Source organism: Brachyistius frenatus, unplaced genomic scaffold (genome assembly GCF_029030835.1).
Source record: "Brachyistius frenatus isolate BFR_SWC_R1_liver_20210118 unplaced genomic scaffold, ASM2903083v1 Contig_75, whole genome shotgun sequence".
Classification (NCBI taxonomy): Eukaryota; Metazoa; Chordata; class Actinopteri; family Embiotocidae; genus Brachyistius; species Brachyistius frenatus.
The window spans coordinates 1,965,618-1,982,741 of NW_027210674.1; the positions used below are offsets into that span (position 1 = coordinate 1,965,618).

At 43.7% G+C, this 17,124-nt stretch overlaps 2 protein-coding genes across 5 annotated transcripts in view; one reads left to right on the forward strand and one right to left on the reverse strand.

Annotated features, from left to right (window-relative positions):
- The window catches only part of atp2b3b (ATPase plasma membrane Ca2+ transporting 3b), a 114,681-nt gene extending 99,741 nt beyond the window's left edge, over window positions 1–14,940 (forward strand). Inside the window, exon 26 of the transcript XR_011311312.1 lies at window positions 14,924–14,940. The gene's annotated coding sequence lies outside the window, so the exon portion shown is untranslated. The remainder of the gene's footprint in view (window positions 1–14,923) is intronic.
- Window positions 1–17,124, reverse strand: part of flna (filamin A, alpha (actin binding protein 280)) — a 55,668-nt gene that overhangs the window by 14,602 nt on the left and 23,942 nt on the right. For all 4 annotated transcript variants that reach the window (XM_069708455.1, XM_069708454.1, XM_069708453.1 and 1 more), the window contains exons 4-28: window positions 16,531–16,628; window positions 15,048–15,195; window positions 14,706–14,824; window positions 14,534–14,611; window positions 11,687–11,849; window positions 11,384–11,584; window positions 9,278–9,415; window positions 9,041–9,167; window positions 8,759–8,895; window positions 8,444–8,640; window positions 8,240–8,353; window positions 7,987–8,130; window positions 7,783–7,906; window positions 6,658–6,818; window positions 5,786–5,876; window positions 4,884–5,053; window positions 4,010–4,127; window positions 3,327–3,439; window positions 3,003–3,152; window positions 2,585–2,903; window positions 1,350–1,523; window positions 1,117–1,279; window positions 850–1,010; window positions 389–556; window positions 179–302 (exon numbers count right to left, since the gene is read on the reverse strand). In XM_069708455.1, coding sequence (XP_069564556.1) covers window positions 179–302; window positions 389–556; window positions 850–1,010; window positions 1,117–1,279; window positions 1,350–1,523; window positions 2,585–2,903; window positions 3,003–3,152; window positions 3,327–3,439; window positions 4,010–4,127; window positions 4,884–5,053; window positions 5,786–5,876; window positions 6,658–6,818; window positions 7,783–7,906; window positions 7,987–8,130; window positions 8,240–8,353; window positions 8,444–8,640; window positions 8,759–8,895; window positions 9,041–9,167; window positions 9,278–9,415; window positions 11,384–11,584; window positions 11,687–11,849; window positions 14,534–14,611; window positions 14,706–14,824; window positions 15,048–15,195; window positions 16,531–16,628 — 3,700 coding nt within the window. The remainder of the gene's footprint in view (window positions 1–178; window positions 303–388; window positions 557–849; window positions 1,011–1,116; window positions 1,280–1,349; window positions 1,524–2,584; window positions 2,904–3,002; window positions 3,153–3,326; window positions 3,440–4,009; window positions 4,128–4,883; window positions 5,054–5,785; window positions 5,877–6,657; window positions 6,819–7,782; window positions 7,907–7,986; window positions 8,131–8,239; window positions 8,354–8,443; window positions 8,641–8,758; window positions 8,896–9,040; window positions 9,168–9,277; window positions 9,416–11,383; window positions 11,585–11,686; window positions 11,850–14,533; window positions 14,612–14,705; window positions 14,825–15,047; window positions 15,196–16,530; window positions 16,629–17,124) is intronic.

Below are 17,124 nucleotides of genomic sequence, written 5' to 3' on the forward strand. Positions count from 1 at the left end.
CAGTAAAACAGATGGCAGAAAATCAGACGGAGGTTAGAACTAAACTAAAGAAGATGTGTAGTGTTGCCCTCGTCGGCAAATATTGAGCCGAATAAATATTCCGATGTTAGTAGATGTTGATTGTATATGAAATCTGAGTTTATTGAGGTGTTTTATTTATTTATTCTTTAAAGATTACCTGCGTGGGATCTCCTCATCATTGTACAGTACGTTAATGGAATAGGGTCCCTCTCTGGTGGGGACGTAGTTGACTGTGTGAGTCTGGTCGCCGTTATCCACCACTTCCACAGGCTCCACCACACCTGAACACACAGAACGACGAGTTTGAATTCTTCTTGAATGGAAACTTTAATTGTAAATAGAGATATGCATCAGAAACATGCATCACCTTTGGGTCCCTGTACGCGGACCTGCAGAGGGGCCACGCCAGCTTTGGAGGCGTCCACCGTGAACGCCTGAGGGATGTTGGCTCGGACGTTGTTGCTCAGGCCCGGACCCTGACACTTGACCTTGGTACTGTCCACGGTGTCGCTGACTGGCACCGAGAATGGACTTCCTGCTCAGACAAGAGAAAAAAAAGTTTGAAAAAATTACAAACAAGCGCTTGTGAGTTTAGCAAGTTGAAAAAGTAAAGATTTATGAACTCTATCAAATGGAACACTTTTCTCCTTCCACACTACTTCATGCGCTTTCTCATCTACTTTCTTAAAAACCTGAATTGCGTAATCACAGTATTGATGTGCAATTAATGACATAATGAAAAGAAATCAGCACTAAAACTTAATCTCTTAATAAAAACTACACAGAGTATGTTAAGCATCAGGATGATGATATGAACTGTGACAGTACCTGCAATGGGCTGCCGTCCGTAGGTGATGTTGAGGTTGTATGTTCCAGCCTCATATGGGATGTACTCCACGCTGCAGCTGCCATCCTTGTTATCAGTGCAGGACATTTTGGCCTCTGACGGACCCTCCATTGCCAGACCGAGACCACCTGTACCCGCTCCTCTGCAGAGCAAAAAGACAGACGGACGTTAAAAACACAAGCGGGAAAACACTCAAGTGACATTTGCACCTTGAAATCTTGAAAATGTTTTTTTTTGTTTTGGTTTACCGGGTCTCCACTGTGAACTTGTTGGGCTTGTTGGTGATGCCACCTTTCAGACCGGGACCGTGCACACGAACGCGAGCGGGGTCGCAGCCTTCGGTGACGCCGACACGGAACGGACTCTTCGGCACGGGAGAGCCGTCGTAGCAAACCTCCACGTTGTGCGGACCTGAAACAGGCACACAATGTAAAGAACAGCTTCAAACTCGGACCTCACGCGTTCAGACATTTGAACTCACCCTCCTCGTAGGGAGTGTACTCTACGCTGTAGGTTCCGTCGCCGAGGTCGGTGATCAGCGCGTCGGTGCTGCTGCCGGACGGGTTGCTGATGAGAGTTTTGATGTGGTCGCCTCCGTTCTGCGTGAGAGCACGAGCATCCACGGTGAAGTCGGTGGTCGCCTCACGGAAAACTCCTGAAGACACGGGAAAGAGAACATGCAGCATGTTAGCAAAATGTTTACAAGCTTCTTAAGGCTCAGAAGATTAAAATCAATGAAGAACCAATCAAATTCAGGTACAAATGACTTTTCTTTTCACTTTATCTGATTTGATTGTTTATATTTATTTTACCAAATTTAAAGGGGATATATCAGGTATATTCCAGGTTTATATTTGGACTCTTTTAATTTCTTCTACTAGGCCTTTACAAAGACTGCGAGTTCAGCTTTTGTCTGGTTTAAGCCCCATCTGTTGTGATTGGTCAGCTTCCAGAAGCTGCCCCTTGGCTCAAAACCACAAGAGAATGATTTTACTTCTTTTTCTTGTTCTTTACTAAAATGTTAACTTCTCAAATACAGCCATACATATTCATGGACAAATTTGCAAATGGGCAAAAAAAAACCATTAAACAAGCTGAGCAAAAACTGTGTGGCACAAACAATCCGACATCACTTCAATGAGACGCAGAAGTAACACTGCAAATAAAGACTCCAGAGCAGGTTGAGTGTTATATTTGGGAGCTTGGACTATGCAGAAAAGACTTCTGACATCCTGACATTATAGATAATGACAAATGTCCCCTTCAAAGTTGGTACATCACACATTGTGTGGGGTAATGTGATGTCGGGGATTTCTAAAGGAACACGTTGCTGTGCGAGTGACATCAGAAACACTGTATTTTACAATGAAACTGAAGAATGCAAAGCCACCCACCATAACTCGGTGGGTACAGAGACTGAGGCATAATGGAACAAATGACGGCAAGTCTTCAACTAAAATGGGACTCTTTCTTACAAAGATGGACACGTGTCACATGGTACCGAGGTCTCTGATTTGATGGTTGATGTAATAGAATAGCATTGAAAAGGATATCGTGTCGCTCAGTAGTTGACAGATTATTACATCCTGCTGACACTCGATCTGCCTCAAGGTCTGTAACCTCCCTGATCAGCCCCCAAAAACACTAAATATCAAATGTGTGAACATTAAACCAAATATAAACTATATCTCAGTCTGCTGCTGCAGGTTGTTTCACCTTTGCCTTCCACTCCTGGTCCGAAAACAAGGATTCCGCTGGCGTCGACGGCCGGCTCCACGTTGAGTCGAGCGGGGAAGTTGGGCACATCCTGGCCACCGTAGCGGATGGTGAGCGTGTAGGAGCCGGGGTACAGAGGGATGTAGGTGATGGTGTAGGTCCCGTCTCCGTTGTCCTGGATGTGAACCTCGGCCTCGGTGCCGCTGTCCGAGATGATCTCGATGGTCAGCTCTGCCGGGCCGGCGTTGGTACAGTCCACAATGAACTCCCCCGTCTCCCCGACCTTGGCACGCTCCAAGCCTGGGCCAGAGCAGCGTACCTGAGAGGGGACAAATATAAACGTTTGCTTCGTACAAGGGTGTCAAACTAAATTACTTTTCATTAATTTACACGTGTAGCATCAGCGTCTGTGGTTTACCTTGGAGGGGTCGGTCGCAGGGTAAGCTGTGGGGGTGAAGGGGGATCCGGGGATCGGTATGCCATCATATGTCAGTTCAACCTGGTATGGCCCCGCGTCCCGGGGGATAAACTTCACCTGGCTGGTCTCTGGGCTCAGCCCTGGCTCCACCTGGAACAAAACGTGTGAACAGAAGTTTACCCATCAAAATGAAAAACAATAACAACTATGTTTACTTAAAATTCTTGACATTTATAATTCTGAGAGGACCACATATGGTCTCAACATGGACACTAAGCCTCTTAAGATTTTTTTTTCAAAAGATAAATAAATTGCGTGTCATACCTTGCTGGTCACTGGCTTCCCTGCCGGTCCGGTGACCTTGGCGGCGACCTTGCCCTGACCACCAGCACCCTTTGATTTGACAGTCACTTCCTTATCCCGGCCTACAGTCATCTCTACAACGACACACACACACACAGATCAAAGACAGCGTTGTAGATCTGGAAACACATCAACACTCCTTATCTGGTTGGAAAAAGACTATAACACATTACATCACAGGGCAGATAGAAAGAAACAGAAAAAATTATTAAGATAAAAAATATTTATGGTTAAAGAAAGTTTTGATTTGCCAATTCAAATCTGAGGTACTTGGCTAAACGGTCAAAATTCATAGAAATAATGTCAAAATGATGAAATAGACCATAAAAATTGGATTTTGCCAAAATTATGAGAGACTATTTGAAAATAATGACCTATTTTCGCATAATATTTGTATCTATAATGCAGACCTTTTCATTTATCTTTTGCTTGTCCTGGAAGAAATAGACTAAATAAATCTTAAAGCAACAGCAGATACTTTTTACATTGTTATCCCAGTTAAAATAACAAAAATGACAGCAACAGAAACACCATTCAGCTCTGATTATGACCTGTTAAACACAAAGTGATGCTTCACTGTGTTTAAATAGGACTGAAATAGAAAAGGTGTGAAGGTACGAGGTGGGTGACAGGGAGGTACGTACTGTCTCCCAGGCCTGTGACGCTGATCTTGTTGACGTCCAGTGTGGGCGCCACGGCGACGTTGAAGGGGCTCTTGGGAATGTGATCTCCGCCGTAGGTTACAGCGACTCCCAGAGGACCCTGATATGATCACACAGATATTACCACACGGATCATTATTGTAGGGATGGATGGACAGAATAATTTTTCCCTGAATTCAAATACAAAAACCAACATAACAAAATCCAGCATTTCTCTAAATGAATAAAACAAATTTTAGAAATTTCTGAAAGTTCAACACTTTGCACAAATGTAGGATTTTATTCATATCAACAGTAAAAAAAAAAATGTATCCCTGATTAAATCCAGTAAAAAATTAAAAAAATTAAAAAATCCTACGGAGGGAAGAGAGGCCGGGACACGACGGTAGGATTACAGCTTACAGACATTGATATTAAATCCAGGAGAAAATGTGTGCATAATAAGAAAAAAAAGTTACTAAAGAATTGTAAGTAAGCGGCTAAAATGAGCAAAAAAACCCAACTTTTTTTTTTTTCTTTTTTTCTTTCCCTCTGCAAACTGTTTATAATCTAAACATGGACTGTCCAAAGGCAACAACATCCATGTGTAAATTCTCAAGCTTAAGAACACTAGTAGGGGGAAATGTGTCACGAAGCACAGCTGGTTGCTTCCCTCCGTTTCCAGTTTTATTCTCAGCTGAAACTATCGCCTGGCTGCAGCATGATTCTTAGTGCCGACACAAAACTGGCATCTTCTCATCTAACTTCAGTGTTTTTTCCCCCCAAAATGTCCAAGTTTTTCTTTAATATGAGCGTAGAGTGATATATGGAAACTACTCAAAGGCTCAGAGGGTTGCTATGGTGACTCCCATCTCACCTGCTGCACAGGTGTGTACTTCACAGTGTGCGTGTTGTCGTGGTTGTTGACGATTTCAAAGTCCTTGACGGCCTCTCCTTTGGTCGGACCGCTGAAGTTGCAGTCCAGGTTGGCCTTCCCGGCTGCTTTAGTGCTCACCGTGAAATGAGTGGGTTTGTTTAATTCGACCCCTGAGAGAGAGAAGGAGGATCATACAGAATCAGCGAGAGCTTGTCGGGACCAAAAGTAATCATTCACAACATTTTCCATCTTTTCAAACTTCAGAACTTAATCAAAGCTTTTATATTTACTGTTTAAACATCTGAAGCCTGTTGAGTAATTAATTCAGGATTAAATGCAATAAACGGAGAAGGTGGCGTGGGCTGTGGTCGTGACCATAGCTGAACAGAAAATTAAGAATAAAAGGATTTAAAAACCAAACAGCAGTGTTTGCACTCCAGCTCGTTACAGCTATCTGGAGAGATAACCTTGAGCCGAAGCCAGTTTACTCACTTGTTCATTTTCTTGTATAAAAAACAAAACAAAAAACAAAATCCATTTTTGATGCTGCAACATTTTAGTAATTGACACCAGATAACAATGCAGCAAAATGCTAACTATCTGGAACAACTTGTGATTCTTCTAACATGTATGTGACTACCTTTGATTTGATTAGCTACCTTTAAAGTACATGATATTTAATTATTTAGTTGCTGCATCTGTTCAAATAAGCATAAAGCTGTAACAAGAAAATATATGTTTTTGGAGAAACCGCTCCCTGCAACCAAGTTTTAGGTTTTGTTTAAAGTCAGAGTCAATGTCACTTACCATAAAAGAGCATAAAAGCAAGACTTTATAACAGAGTTTGTTTAAATGCATTCAATCTTGTGACTTCTTTGTTTTTACAGTTGCTGTGTTCTCACCGCTGCGGCTCAGCCCGGGTCCCTCCGCCTTCACTTTGCTGGCATCATGAGAAGGATCCACTTTGATCCTGATGGGCGTCATTGGAATAGCCTATAAAACGAGCACGGCTACAGTTACTACCACGTGGCTGTATGCATCTGTAAAACCAGTCAAGACTCAAATAATATAGAATATCTAGCGGAGAGTTTGATGTTCACATGCTTGGCCAATAAAGCCGATGCTGATTTGAAGCCATGACAGTACACAACACTTTAAATATGGACTATGACTACAGATTGTAAAACCTGGATGCTGCTTCGTCTTCAACATGACAGCACAGAGGATCTATATAATCATAAAGATTCAAGGTGGACATGCAAGAATAGCGTCATCCATTCATTATCTGATCCAATGTGAAATATGGTCTCACTCTCCCTTCTGTTCCCAAGTTAATGTGTTGAATAATGGACAAAAAAAAAAGCAGAACATAATGACATCATAAGTTGACCTTTTGGAGATGAAATGTCATCACTTTATCTATTAGACATTTGTGTGAAACTTTATAAAAAATGTGTGTGTCTGAATTCCTGAGTTATGACTACAAATGTGTTTTCGTGAGATCTCGTGACCTTTGACCTCCAAATTATAATCGTTTTATCCTTTAGTCCAAGTGGATGTTTGAGCCAACATTTGAAAAGATTCCTTTAAGGTGTTCCTGAGACAGACAGACAACCCGAAAACACAACACACTCAGTCTCACACACACACACACACACACACACACACACACACACACACACACACACACACACACACACACACACACACACACACACACACACACACACACACACACACACACACACACACACGTTTATGACAAACGACTCACCTGGTCAGCAAACAGCACCATGATGGTGTAGCTTCCCGCCCCGGGAGGAGTGTACTTGACCGTGAATGTGTCGTTGTCGTTCCTGATGATGTCAAAGTCGATGTCGGCCTCTGCAGGTCCCACCACTCCGGGGGCGCACTTGATTCCTATGCTGATGTCACCTGAGGGCAAAGGACACAACAATTATTAAGACACACTTAACTTCCAGTTCATCACAATCAGCTCTTCATTTTGGCTTTATTGTCTTAAGCATCCTTCAGACACGAGGTGGAGTGAGTTTAATGAGACCTGAATTTGAATAATAATTGCAGCTGGAATTGAACTGATCCTGTAACTTAAAACCTGTGTATAAACATGTCCTTGCATTTCAAAGTGAAGCGAGAGGTTTTTTTTTTTTTGTTGTAAAATGGGGCAATTAAAAGTATGCTGAATTAGCTATAAGCTGGTATGTCCTGCTGGAAATCCACATCACAGACAATATCCTGTAATGTCAAGATTAACTACCAAGGACAACTGGGAGGATTTATATTGCCAGCACCCAGTTCTGCTAATGTTAACACTGCCCAGAGGGGTCTTTAAATTCCACTAATGAGTCATGGGAAAATAAAAAAATAAATGCAATGTATAAAGAAACAAAGACATTTTGGACTTGGGGGTTTTATAACCAACAAAAACACAATATTAAAAAAATATTAAATATTAATATTAAAAAGCAATTTATGTGTCCACAAAACATGACGCGACATTAAAATTGCTCTGGAGCTTCGTTTCTAGTCACCTCAACAATGACAGCGCAACATTCCCTCCTCTCTGGAAATACCTGGCTTATTAACCGCTAAATGCTTCACATTCAATTGTAGCTTTCCACTCATTTTCTCTACGCGTTATCTCGTGCCTGACGGGTACTGTGCAGTTTGTTTGAGAGATTTTGCTGAAAACAGCTGGCCTGGAACAATGAGAGACAAATCTGTGGTCCCAAAAAAAAAAAAAAAATCAAAAAGTTGGGTGATAATGATCTGTAATTTGTAACCATTAGTAACCTCCTTTCAGATTAAACATGGTATTTTATTCATGCTTTGTGTGATTTTCTGTGGGTGAAGTTGTGGCCGTTTCATGAAGGTTTACCTTGACCGGCCTCGGCGCAGTCGACGGTGAAGTAGGTCGGCTCGAAGGCCTTGAGGCCGGTCTTGGCCACTCCGGGTCCAGACACCTTCACCTTGTTTGGATGACAGCCTGCTCCGATAGTCATCTGTGGTGGAAAACACGAAGGCTGTAGTGACTTCTCTGTGATACGGAAACCTAAATGTGTTTCTGTGTGCGTCTGCTCACTCTGAATGGACTGTCAGGGATGTTGACTCCTCCCCAGGACACCATGACGGTGTGTTTCACAGGTTTACGGGGGGTGTAGGTGCAGGTGTATGTGCCGTTGCCGTTGTCCTTAACCTGGACTTCCATGGGAGTGCCTTCCCCATCCTGTGAAGAAAACACAGTATTTCAAAGTGGAAAATGGCTTCGATGGGGTTAAAACAGGCTCAGATGTAGTAAATATCCGATCATATGCTGAAGCCGTACAGCACAGTACCTGAGCCACAATCTTCAGTGGAGCTTTCCCTCCTTGTTTGGCATCAACTGTGAACTCTGTTGGCTTTCCAACAGCCAGACCACTGCTCTGAAGGCCGGGACCGTACGCCTTAACCTGGAAGAAAACACGTCCGTGGACATTAATGTAGTGAGTTGTATTTCTGTTTTGCAGCTGTGCAGTATGTTCCCCTGCATGTGCGCTCACCTTGTCGGGGTAGAAGTCTTTCTCTGGTGCGTTGACGATCTCGGCCATGAAGGGGGAGTGCTGGATGTCTTCGTTGTTGCAGAGCACGTGGACAGCGTACTCCCCGGCCTCTGTGGGCCAGTAGCGCACGTCGCAGGATCCGTCGCCCTTGTCGTCACATTCGATCTTGGCCTGAGACGGCCCTTCCACAGAGAAACCTGAGCAAGGAAAAAACACGCACAGAGCGAATTTGGATGTTTAAACTTACGGCAATACAGATTTGCAGGAGTCTTTTTACCAAGTGTACAATCTCTGCAGTCAGTCATGCCAACTTACCCAGTGTGCCGACGTTGTCTCCGACAGCCTCCACCACAAAGTCAGCAGATTTACCCACAATGCCTGCCTCCAGCCCTGGACCCCAGGCTCTCACCCGCTGCTGGCCGGCCTCGGCGCCAATCTTGACCTCGATCGGACTAAACAGAACAAACGGTGAGCGGTCACCATGACAACTCGGGAGCATTACAGTTCTCGCGCGCGCACGTGTGTGTGTGTGTGTGTGTGTGTGTGTGTGTGTGTGTGTGTGTGTGTGTGTGTGTGTGTGTGTGTGTGTGTGTGTACCTGCGGGGAATGTGCTGCCCTCCCCAGGTGATGGTGATGGTGTACGTTCCAGGCGTGGTGGGGTAATAGTCAAACTCGTAAACACCGTCTCCGAGATCTTTCCTTTTACACGGCTCCTCGAGACCCTCTGCGAACACAGAGATGCACCTTTGTGTTACTTTCTACTTCTTGGTACTTTGAGTTTTAAAATAGTGGAGGCCTATGGTTCGGGTTATACGAGCTTAAAGAGCAACTCACTGGGGCCCTTGATGGTGACTTTGAGCTCTCCGGTGCCGGCTCCTTTGGTGTAGACCTTGAAGTCTGCGGTCTCCTTCACCCTCAGGCCCTTCGGCTGCAGACCACGACCCTTGGCTAGGCACAGGCTGGGGTTACATGCTGCGGACAGAGACGCACGGGGACAGAGAGTGAGCGAGAGGCCGACGCCGAGACAGATCGGAGTATTCGGACTCCGGCGTTACGACCACATGCGAGTTCAGCGGTGGTTTCAGTGGGGAGAAGAGGAATGAGGTGTGGGGTGAATGATGTGAAAACTGAAACAATTTTCCATCCAAGCAGTACATCCATCATGCTCGAGGGCTGCTGGAAAGCTCTCCGTCCCTCCTCCCACCCTGGAACGCCCCTCCAGTGCCTCTTATCTGTCCAACTCGCTGTTGTTCATAGAAGACAGTAAAGGAAGTGAGCCATTATCCCCACACAGGAAGTGGAGTATCCTTCATATCTGCTGATTAGAATTGTATAAAAAGAGGAGCTGCTGAGTCACAGTAAGACACTCAGCAGGAAACGGGAACAGAAACTATTGAAAGGGCGGCAAGATATTTTCCAGGGCTCTACGAAGGATCCATTTATATTTCATTATATTTACATCTAGATTTATGATCAAAATAACATTTGTAATAATATGATTAATCTGTCAGAAATGTTATCAAAAACAATAAATGTATTCTTTAAAAAATTATGGAGTTCCAAATTATACTTAAGCTGCAGAAGCCTGTTATTTTCATAATCAAATAAAAATATAAAAAAAGAAAAGAAATATTTAAAGCTGCATTGTACTTTTTAAAAAAACATTTTTTTTTAAAGAAATTAGCAACCACAAAAGGTTTTCTTATTAAGGTCTTGTTTATAACCCAGGAAACATTTAAATAGTGGTATAATATCTACTTGTTGCTGCAGCTGTTGGACAAAAATGTTCATAAGATTACTTCAATTAATTTCCAACATTAGAGCTGCATTACTTCCAAATAGTAATGAGAAGAACTGCATTTACAAATTGGCCACCACAAAATGCTTTCCCATCAATTGTGTATTAAGGATCTATCAATGAGTTCCCTTTAATGAAGCTGTTAGCTTTTAGCTATTCATAAAAGCTGTCTTATTACAAAATGCTCGGTGGTCAATACAAGATGTCTGGACGGACACACATAAACACACGCGTCGCATCGCAGTTGGGCACGTTATCTCTCGAAGCCAATTACAATCCCATCACATGTCTGTTCTTCCATGAATCAATATGCCAAAAGTGAGATTTAAAACGTGTAATACAAACACAACTCTTTGTAAACCGAGTCAAACTAAAGACCAGCGGTGAGCCGAAGAACTAAGGACTCGGCTTCCTGGTCAAATACAAACTGCAGCTTCACGTAAAGCGTCGTCGTGTCAACGGAAGAAAACGGTTGTGATTTTCTTCGTGCAGTATTTCCTTAAGAATACGTGGAAAAATCCTAATTGGGAGACACATTACTGGGGATGTTTGAGTTTAAAGCTTCTGAGGGAGCTGACAAACACAAACACACACTGTAACAACACGTCTAAACAGGGGGAATTAGTCACAAGTAAAGACATGCAAGTCCACAAAAACACACAAAGAGTTAAACTAGTCACATGTGTACATGGACACACAGCTCACCCACTCATGCATTAAAACTCTCTCTCTCTCTCTCACACACACACACACACACACACACACACACACACACACACACACACACACACACACACACACACACACACACACACACACACACTACCCAAGAGAGATCCCAGGAAACAGGAAATGACAGCAGAAGGAAGAGGCCGTTCCAGAGAGAGGACAGATACCAGCGGGCCTCTATCGAAGAGAAGACAAGGAGGAGAGAGGACATGACATCCAGCACAGCAGCAGGAAGAGACAGATACACAATTAGACACAAGTGGAGGAAAAAAAAAAAACCCAGCAGACTACACACGTCTAATATTTAAAAAAAAAAAATGTCAGTGACATCCTACAGAGAATGACTAATAAACAAGATTTTTTTCAGAAATACTGTCAGAGGACTGGAGGTAATGAATCAGTGTGTAACTCACCCTCTCCCACTTCGACCGTGAAGGGGCTCTTGCTGATCTGACCCCCAGCGAAGGTGATGTAGAGGGTGTGCGAGCCCTCCTGGGTGGGTTTGTAGGTGCAGCGGTAGCTGCTGTTGCCTTTGTCCTCAATGTTGCAAGTTACAGTGTTCTTCTTGCCAGCGGGGTCCATGATCACGACCTCCACCTCGCCCACACCGGCACCTGATGCAAACAGGAGGGCCATGAAATCAGGAATGGAATGGAACATATTTACACAGATTTCTGGCCTGATCTTTATATTATTATTATCACTGTGTTTTTTACCTGCTGTGTAGACGTCAAAGTAGGTGGTCTTGTTGGCGATGTTTCCTGCCGGCTCGAGGCCTGGTCCCTGGGCAGTGGCCTTGCTGGAGTCTCCCTGAGCCATGCCGATCTCCACCTCGAAGGGGCTCTTGGAGATGTGCTGCCCTGCAAACAACACCGTCACCTACGGAGCAGAGAGGCGAGAGAGAGAGAGAGCGAACAGCACTTAAGTCTTCAGTCAACAACTTCTCTCACTGGGAACAATGCTGGTTATGAAATGTTGGGACAGTGGATTGCGCTGCAGGAGGCTGTTGTACCCTGTTATGTAAAGTGTCAAGTCAGCACCGTGAGACATTTATTGTTGCTTGTCCTGGTATCATCCATTAAATTGACTTAAATATGCATGTTTAGAAATCGTTTTTGTAATTTACTGGAAAATACTGAAATAACTTTAATTTTGTCACTACTGTCTATATTATGGTCATATTTTGTCCGATATGACAGTGAAATAAGTATTTAATTGCTAGATGATGTAAATATTTAACCTGCTCAAAACAAGATCTTTTCTGCTCCACTATAATGTCTGTGATCAACTGAAGTTCTGCATATCACACTTCTTTATGTTGCTTATTCAACTTTTGATTGCTTCCCAAACTACAATGTATTTTTATGTCATAAATTGTGCACATCTTCAAATGAGGAAACTTTTCTCCTTTTAGTGTTGAACTTTGCACAGACATCATTCTGACCAGAAAATACTAAACAACACAGTGAAAGGAAATAGAAGCAAAACATATCTGTGAGTAGAGGTGACTTTAAATTAATGTTGGTGAACCTGCAGAAACCAGCTCTTAACAGACAACACGGTTTGTGATTGTTGCACCTCTATCAGACATGATTAAAAAAAATGAAAGTGTGTACCGGTGGGAAAATGAGAGAAGGAAGCAGTTATAATCTGAGGAACAGAAGTGAAACAACTTTTCTTTTCACAGCTGTAAACCCAACTGAACTCCATTGAGCTCTATGGGAGAATTTTGAAATATTTCTAATGCAGTAATTGTTTTTCTTTCAGTTTACATAAGAAAAGGAAACCTTAAGGACTTTTTTTTTGTTGTTGTTTTCCTTCATAGAAGACTGCATCCAATATACACTGCTAAAAAAAAAATAAAGGGAACACTTAAACAACACAATGTAACTCCAAGTCAATCACACTTCTGGGAAATCAACCTGTCCAGTTAGGAAGCAACACTGATTGTGAATCAATTTCATCTACTGTTGTACAAATGGAACAGACAACGGCTGGAAATGAGGCAATTATCAAGACAACCCTATAAAGGAACGGTTCTGCAGGTGGTGACCACAGACCATTTCTCTGTCCTCATCCTTTCTGGATGATCGTTGGTCCCTTTTGCATTTTGCCAGTGCCCTCACCACTAGAGGTAGCATGAGGTGTCTCCAACCCACAGAAGTTGATCAGGTAGTGCAGCTCATCCAGGATGGCACATCAATGCACGCTGTGGCAAGAAGGTTTGCTGTGTCTGTCAGCACAGTGTCAAGAGCACAGAGGAGATACCAGGAGACAGGCCGGTCCACCAGGAGACGTGGAGGGGGCCGTAGGAGGACAACAACCCAGCAGCGGGACCGCTATCTGCTCCTTTGTGCAAGGAGGAACAGGAGGAGCGCTGCCAGAGCCCTACAAAATGACCTCCAGCAGGCCACTAATGCGCATGTTTCTACTCAAACTGTCAGAAACAGACTCCATGAGGGTGGTACGAGGGCCCGACGTCCACAAGTGGGGTCTGTGCTTACAGCCCAACACCGTGCGGGGCGATCGGACTTTGCCAGAGAACATCATGATTGGCAGCTTCTCCATCGGCGCCCTGCGGATTTCACGGATGAGAGCAGGTTCACACTGAGCACATGTGACAGACGTGACGGAGTCTGGAGACGCCGTGGAGAACGTTCTGCTGCCTGCAACATCCTCCAGCGTGACCGGTTTGGCGGCGGGTCAGCGACGGTCTGGGGAGGTGTTTCTTTGGAAGGCAGCACAGCCCTCCATGTGCTAGCCAGAGGTACCCTGACTGCCATTAGGTACCGGGATGAGATCCTCAGACCCATTGAAGACCATATGCTGGTGCAGTGGGCCCTGGGTTCTTCTGATGCAGGACAATGCTCGGCCTCATGTGGCTGGAGTGTGTCAGCAGTTCCTGCATGATGAAGGCATCGATGCTATGGACCGGCCTGCCCGTTCCCCAGACCTGAATCCAATCCAGCACATCTGGGACATCGTGTCTCGTTCTGTCCACCGACGCCACGTCCACCGCAGACTGTCCAGGAGTTGACTGATGCTTTGATCCAGGTCTGGGAGGAGATCCCTCAGGAGAACATCCGTCGTCTCATCAGGAGCATGCCCAGGCGTTGTCGGGAGTGATACAGGCACGTGGAGGACACGCACACTACTGAGCCTCATTTGGACTTGTCTTGAGGACTTTCCACAGAAGTTGGATCAGCCTGTGATCTGATTTTTCCACTTTTATTTTGAGTATGATTCTGAATCCAGACCTCCATGGGATAATGATTTTGATTTCCATTGATCATTCTTATGTTATTTTGTTCTCAACACATTCCACTATGTAATGAATAAAGATTTTCAACTGGAATATTTCATTCATTGAGATCTAGGATGTGTTGTTTAAGTGTTCCCTTTTATTTTTTTGAGCAGTGTATTTGTATATTATATAATCTACAAATTAACTAGTAAATATCTCAAAACTGTAGTTGGGTAATAGTACTCTTTTAGTACTTTCCACCACTGACGTCCTTCTTGCAGAGTCATATAGTTTCCATTCAACCAGGTCTTTAGCTTACCTTGTGCATGCCTGTGACTTTGGGAATGTAGAAGGCAGAGTAGGTACGGTTCTTGTCGTTGTTGGCCGTCACTTTAGCCTGAAAGAAATGTTGGAAAAGTTTACAAAGCTGGGAAAAAAAAAAAAAGAATAGACTGTATCTCACAAAGACCAAACCATGGAAAGGATCGAACCTCCTCTCTGTGTCCTGCAGGGTCCTCCACGTAGACCAGCACCTCCCCCATCCCTGCACTGATGGTCTCCACGGTGAACACGGCCTTCTTCATCACGACATTACCGACAGGCTCGATGCCTTCAGAGAGGACATTAAATAAATACGAAGATTTAATAGCATATATGGCCCACAGTTTATGTGTCCATGGCTATAAACATCCAGCAGCCTCTGTTGAAGTGGTGTGTGTGTGTGTGTGTGTGTGTGTGTGTGTGTGTGTGTGTGTGTGTGTGTGTGTGTGTGTGTGTGTGTGTGTGTGTGTGTGTGTGTGTGTGTGTGTGTGTGTGTGTGTGTGTGTGTGTACCTGGCCCGTAGGCGCGGGCCTTCTTGGGGTTGAGCTTGGGTCGGAGAGGAGCGCCAGGCTTCAGTTTTGCTTTGGGGAACTGGGACAGGTAGGTCATGACTGAATGTTCATCCACATTGGGGTCGACGATCTCCTCAGGGGTTATCACCTAGGAGACGAGAAAAGAAAAAAACATGTTTTCTAAATGAAATTAGAGGCTTTTTTTCCCCCCTTGTTGGCATGTTTGGAGCTGAAAGAGCAGCTACAGATGTGCAGCCTAAAGCAGGGCTTGATTGGTTGCCATGGAGACTATTACCCATAAACTAAATCGGTTTGTGATTTAGTGATCAAAACCACATACCAACCTCTTCCTCAGCTCTGAAAGTACCTGAGACTCGACTCGCATGCAAACCAGCAGGCAGCCACTCATACAGAGGAGCCCGCCGTCTGACTTTACAAACCACAGAGGCAGCAGGGGAAAGGACAGAGACCTTTTCTGAGCAGAAGTAGAGCCAGAGCGGAAACAGCAGCGACCACAGAGCCAACTGCCAGCACGCTACACTGTGCCAATCATGCCAACACAATGCTGTCAGACACACACATACGACTATGTGGGGAATTTCAGTCACAATCACTCTGTTAAATGCTGAACTTTTAATTCTGGACAAACATTCATGGGGATAAATTGTTGGAGTTTAAATTCTCTACATGATGTCCAAGTGAAATCTCAGCACTACTATTTAAATAATCACAATAATTTAGTGTGTTTAAGTCATTTTCCAAATAAAATGAAAAACATTTGCAGATTCAAGGCTCACAAATTAGACCATTTAATGCTCCTTGTGTGTTTACATAATTGTACACTAAATATGTTGGAGGTTGAGCCTGTTGGTTGGACAAAAACATCTGAGGAAAGTTATTTTACCATTTTTTTATCTGCATGACAAATCAGTTAATTATCGAAAATAACAAGGATAATTTGAATAATTGTTTACTCCAGCCAGACCCTTTGTATTAAATACTGAGCTGGTGTTAAAGGATAAATCTGGTGGTCGTAACCAAAATAAAACACTCACTAAATGTATATTAATCCTCATCATATTAATCTGTATGAGAAAATATAGTCTCCTGCAAACACACTATTTCCTCCTGTTTTGTGGTTTAATTGGAGTTCCTAGCATCCTTTTTTTTTTTTTTTTAATAAATCAGTTACCTTACAGATTACAGACATTAAGACAAATAAAATGCTGCTTCATGTCAAGTCCCAACAATGATAGGAAAAAGCGGCAGTTTATGCATTTACTAAATGTTTGCTAGCTCGAATCGTTGACACGGCAACAGTGAGCATGTCATTGTCATTCAGTGTGTTTGTTTTTCACCGCAGCTGTGGTGTGAACTGATTCATTAACCAGTGTCACACAACCAACATTAGCTGACATTAGCCACCACAGGCTTATAGGGATAAAATACCAAGTTCCTCATCGGCCCAGCGAGATGGTTTTACCTGCGGGATGCCCAGCCAGTCGTCGGCTTGCTGCATGGCCTCGCGGGCGTTGTCCACTGGTTTGGTCTGATCCCACTGATCCCAGTCAGGACACAGACCTGCAGGAGAGACAGGAGGTCGGCTGGGTTTAGTACAGGAAGCAGTAGGACAGCGACTCATCATTGTGTGCACTCAAGTAGGAACACATTATGAAAATGATGAGATTATGATGAAAACAATGAGAATTTTATTATTTTATTCATTCATTTTAAAGATTGCCTTTTAAAACGCAACATTACCAGACATTTAAGCACTATAAACATTTTGCATTTGATAGCTGAGGCAAATGATGAAACATGTTAATACTAATAATCCCAGTCAAAGAAAAGAGGCTCGCATAAATTTGAACCCTTTCTTGTTCTCAAAAGGTGTTTCAGGGATTCAAGTGCCTCCTGTCTAAAATAGTCAAATGCTATTTCTGGTGGATTCATGCACATTTAAGAAGACATGAGCTTCTCCCCACAAAGAAACTGAGAGCTCCTTTATCTTACAACCTGTCCGTCTAATTATGACAAACGTGCCTGCAAAATTACAGCCTTGACGACGTCCAGCAGA